Below are 5,000 nucleotides of genomic sequence, written 5' to 3'. Positions count from 1 at the left end.
ACCAAGAGCTTCAAGTTCAGCGACTTTACAGACTCCCGCACTTATTTACCTCCAAATGTTGTACAGTAGAAGTATCGGCAAAGTAAATAGCAACACCATGTTCATTCATGACATTTCGGAATTTGAAGCTGATATATCCCTTCGCTCCTTATAGACATAGAATAGTGACTATTTTTTTTTCTTAACAAACAGCTTAACAGACACCCTTTTCCCCTAATTAGTACAGAAGTTTAAAATATATGATAAATGCAATGTGTAACAATTTATCTATACTCCTACCCTAACAAATGAGAGTAATAAAATTCAAAACATCAATATTTTTTTTATTTAATAGAATTTACATATATACACCTTCAGACATAAAAATATCAAGACTCTTCATATTATATTTAAAAAAATCTGAAAGACAGCTGGTGATAGATCACAGTGAATGCTAAAATAAATTGAATCCTACCATCTGCAACATGTATTTAATCACTGGCTTATTATACACCATGCATGCTAGAAGAAAATAAATTCATGTGCAATGTAGATTTACATACAGATTACTCTGTAACTGTTCCTACCTTGTTTCTGACCAAAGAATGGAAATTTGCATTATCTATATATCTATATCTATATAAATGGGTTTCATCTTAATTTCTAGGTACAATAGTTAAAAATCTCATCTTTAATAAATGAAAAAGAAAAAAGAAAAAATGAATTTATATATTCAAGATGATCCCATTGTTGTGGTACAGATGAATCATTAGAGCAATAAAAAAATAAAAACAAAAATAAGTAGATAAGAATTTTCAAATTCCAAAATGTTGTACCTAAAAATATCATGTAAACAAGCAAGCAGCACCAATTTGTTAAATATGAAATAAAAGGTTACATATCTATATTCGTGAACATAACAGGGTATATCACATATAAAAACAAAAATATACTACTACATTAACTTTGGTGAAAAATCAAAATCTGCCAGTGATCCCATGATCTACATTAATGCTTCATAAATTAGTCGGTCCAAGAGAGGATATCACTGGCTTCTTTTAGACTGTAAATCTGATTGGAGTCCAGAAGACCAATCAGTTGCTTGAAGGGTGTATACAGCTTCAAGGTTGTGACATCCCCGACCATGATCAATTTATGCTTTGCTCTTGTTACAGCCACGTTCAGACGTCGCTCATCTTGAAGAATTTCTCCAGCCTGTGTGGGGGGAAAAAGGTGGATAAATAACATATACCAGTGGAAATAAAGTAGCTTGCTGACTGTTAAGTAATTACATTAGTATATTCATTCTCAATTCATCAGTTCTAAATACTGGTTAAATGCTATTCTGGATTTGAAGGTACTTAACAAAATAGTAGTATCATGATTATTCTTTCATGTAATAGTTCCTCAAAACATGAAAATACCTAGGAATATGACAATTTACATTTACACATTTACACCGACATACCTCAACTTGTGTCACGCCCGAGCGCACACAGGAATAAATAATGACGCTTTTGTCTCGTCCCTGGTACTGATCGACAGTGTTGACTTCTATCCTGTGACCACCAGTGACATTGTGTAGTACTGACTCGCGAATTTGTTTTACTTGTGCTCGGTAGGGTGTTATAACTCCAACCTCTTCTCCACTTAAGCCAACCTGGCAAGCAAAATACACACATGAATATCCAACTGTTAGTATGATTCATATGACAAAGCAACCTTTTTATAATTAGAATTTATTTACATAAAAATGAATACTAAATAAGAGGGAGAGGAGAGGAGAGGGGAGAGAGGGAGAGGAGAGGAGAGGGGAGAGAGGGAGAGGAGAGGAGAGGAGAGAGGGAGAGGAGAGGAGAGGGAGAGGGAGAGAGGAGAGGGAGAGGAGAGGAGGGGAGAGAGGGAGAGGAGAGGAGAGGGGAGAGAGGGAGAGGAGAGGAGAGGGGAGAGAGGGAGAGGAGAGGAGAGGGAGGGGGAGAGAGAGGGAGGGGGAGAGAGAGGGGGAGGGAGAGAGAGGGAGAGAGAGAGAGAGAGAGAGAGAGAGAGAGAGAGAGAGAGAGAGAGAGAGAGAGAGAGAGAAAGAAAGAGAGAAAGAAAGAAAGAAAGAAAGAAAGAATGAGAGAGAATCTTTCCAGCATAAAGCTTCCTTACTTTGATAAGCGCTTGCAGCAAGTCAACAACAACAGAGGTCTCCCTGGTGTTGATGATCAGATTGCCCTTGTCTTGACTCTCTTTGGCCATTCCACAAGTGTCTAGGAACACCACTGCATGCTCTAAACTTGGATCCAATGTTCTTGTGATCCAAGTACTTATAGTCTGGCTTGCCACACAATCCTTGAAAGAGGGAAAGTAAATACATGATTGAATTCTATCATGTAAAATATTTCTAAACAAAGATTTGGCAATATTTATTTTTTTCTTAAATACGAATGAACATTTGCAAAAATATTTTTTCTCTACCAAATCAAGATTCAAAGAAATAACCCTACAGCACTGCTGGCCATATATATATATATATATATATATATATATATATATATATATATATATATATATATATATATATATAGGGTTATTCTTGAATCTATTGAGAGAAAAAATATTTTGCAAATGTTCATTCGTATTTAAGAAAAAAATAAATATTGCCAAATATATACATACATATATATATATATATATATATATATACATATATATATATATATATATATATATACATATACATATACATATACATATACATATACATATACATATACATATACATATACATACATATACATATACATACATATACATATACATATACATATACATATACATATACATATACATATACATATATACATACATATGTGTAAAAATAATAATGAATATTGAGTCACCATTACAGTCTATACTGAAAGACAGAAACCTAAGCAAAGCATGAACCAACAGTAGCTAGAACCACAAACCTCATAATGGGGAAGGCGTACAGTTGCAACAGCCAACTCCTCATTAGCACACTTGAGCTGACCATCATACATGAGGCCGTTTGGAATCTTCATTATTGGGCCGTTCATCCTGTACTGGTCTGTTAGGCTTGATGTTGCCCCTTGGCCATCTAACAGCTTGAACAACGACTCAGACATGCCAAGATTTCTGGAAAGAGAAATTCCTATTTCATTTACGTATATTAAGCAAACCCTAACAATTACAACTGCTTTTACTATTCTTCTTTGATTATAAAGTTGAGAAAAGTTGTCTGGAATACTGTTGGAGTAATTCCATTATTAAATAATTTGATACCTCAAGCCCCAACTATGAAACAGTGGAATAAGTAAAGGTATTTTACTTTTGGTATGAGTATAGATGTCAGAATTGCATCAACTAATTTTCTCATATCTACTTGAGTATCTTTCATACTAAATAAATGGTTTCTAATGCCTTTCATTACAGAACTAGAAAATAGTAAATGTTATTAAGAAGTTGTAATATCAAGAAATTCTGAGGGTTCAGAAAACATGCATTAACGCTTTGTGTAAAATAATTAATCAATCATTAGCTTAAAAAAAAAAAAAAAAAACAATATAAGACAAGAAAACAAAGTTCACTCCATTAATGTTGCAAAATCAAGACATAAAAAAAAAAAAAAAAAAAAAAAAAAAAAAAAAAAAAAAACTAGTAACATGCAAGGATGTGATCAGCAAAGAAACATCTCATTGGGTGGTGTACATTACAGTACTTACTTCAACATGGTCCAGCTAAATAAGGATGTAAAAATAAACTGGTTCAGAAATCACACCATCATACAGTGTTCAATGCAATCATCCAACTATACATTGGACCATGGCTACACTGAGTTACAAGAATGTATATCTCAAATTTTATTGTAGCAGGTACAGTTTCCTTATAAGTCTCATTACATAATTTCCTTCCCTTAAGAAAACCACAGAAAAGTAATAGTGTCATACTTAATTCTTTTCTATTTCACATAAGCACTGTCAAAATGTGGCATTTCAACAAATTTGATGTTAAATCATAGATCACAGAATACAGAACACTATCAAAAACTGAAAAAGAACTGGCATAAAAAACATGGGATATCTATAAAACATTCCTGAAGAACTGCAAAAGCTTACACTTATAGAAGGCCATAAACCCATTTCAGATCCTGATAATACGCAATACACCAAATATTTAGACTAGACTAATTCCTTTTAGGATAATTTTCCAAGTAAAAGGGCCAGAATCCCTTGATTCATAGACCCCTTAATGCCAGTTTCACTAAATCTATCTGGAACTGGACTGTTGGCAGGGTTCATCACCCCTTTCACCAGGCCTAGGCCCCACTGTTTGGATGATCATTGAAACCTGAACACAACTTTTCATTGACCAGACTGTGCGCTGTTTATTTCTGGGGCAATAAGAATCTATTATAATCCTGTTAAGAATTTGCTTAAAATGCTTAACAGTAATATTATAATCTAATAATAATCTCAAATATTTATGTCTGAAAAACTGACATAAACAAAATACACAACTTCATATGAAACTTCTTTCTCTAACTAGATTATGCACACACAAGCAATATATAACAGAGCTGAAAAGGGTCCAAAGTGCAAACAAAAATCTTTAGTAGCTGAACACCATAACATACCAAGGAGGACTTGATGAACTGGTCAAGCAGCATGGAAGAGTAAAGAAACCTAGGTATAATATAAAGTTCAAAAATTTCCAATAAAAAAACATAATTAAAATAAATGTACAAATAACACAGGTTCCCTCCCAACCTCTGAGGAAACTTGGAGTACAAATGAAGGTGGAGAATACAATGTTTTCATGTGACCACATAATGCAAGGGTCCCCAAAATGTAAACTATCATTGAAACTATCTATCAAATGCATATAATTTAATCTCTCCAGGACGAAAGGCAATATAACTGTTGTAATCAATATTCTATATAAAAATCCTTTGCCCAACTAGAAAATGCTAGGATTACCCACCAAAACTATAGTTACCACAAGAAAGGGCATATATA

The 5,000-nt window shown here is 33.5% G+C and overlaps 1 protein-coding gene across 1 annotated transcript in view; it reads right to left on the bottom strand.

The window, feature by feature from the left end:
• Positions 1–312: 312 nt before the first annotated feature.
• Positions 313–5,000, bottom strand: part of LOC119575041 (DNA replication ATP-dependent helicase/nuclease DNA2-like) — a 17,521-nt gene continuing 12,833 nt past the window's right edge. Inside the window, exons 20-23 of the mRNA XM_037922396.1 lie at positions 2,934–3,120; positions 2,131–2,313; positions 1,448–1,639; positions 313–1,194 (exon numbers count right to left, since the gene is read on the bottom strand). Of these exons, the coding sequence (XP_037778324.1) occupies positions 1,003–1,194; positions 1,448–1,639; positions 2,131–2,313; positions 2,934–3,120 (754 nt within the window). The 3' untranslated portion in view covers positions 313–1,002. The remainder of the gene's footprint in view (positions 1,195–1,447; positions 1,640–2,130; positions 2,314–2,933; positions 3,121–5,000) is intronic.

The sequence above is a fragment of the Penaeus monodon genome, chromosome 7, assembly GCF_015228065.2.
Source record: "Penaeus monodon isolate SGIC_2016 chromosome 7, NSTDA_Pmon_1, whole genome shotgun sequence".
Taxonomy (NCBI): domain Eukaryota; kingdom Metazoa; phylum Arthropoda; class Malacostraca; order Decapoda; family Penaeidae; genus Penaeus; species Penaeus monodon.
This window is presented reverse-complemented; position numbering and strand designations above follow the sequence as displayed.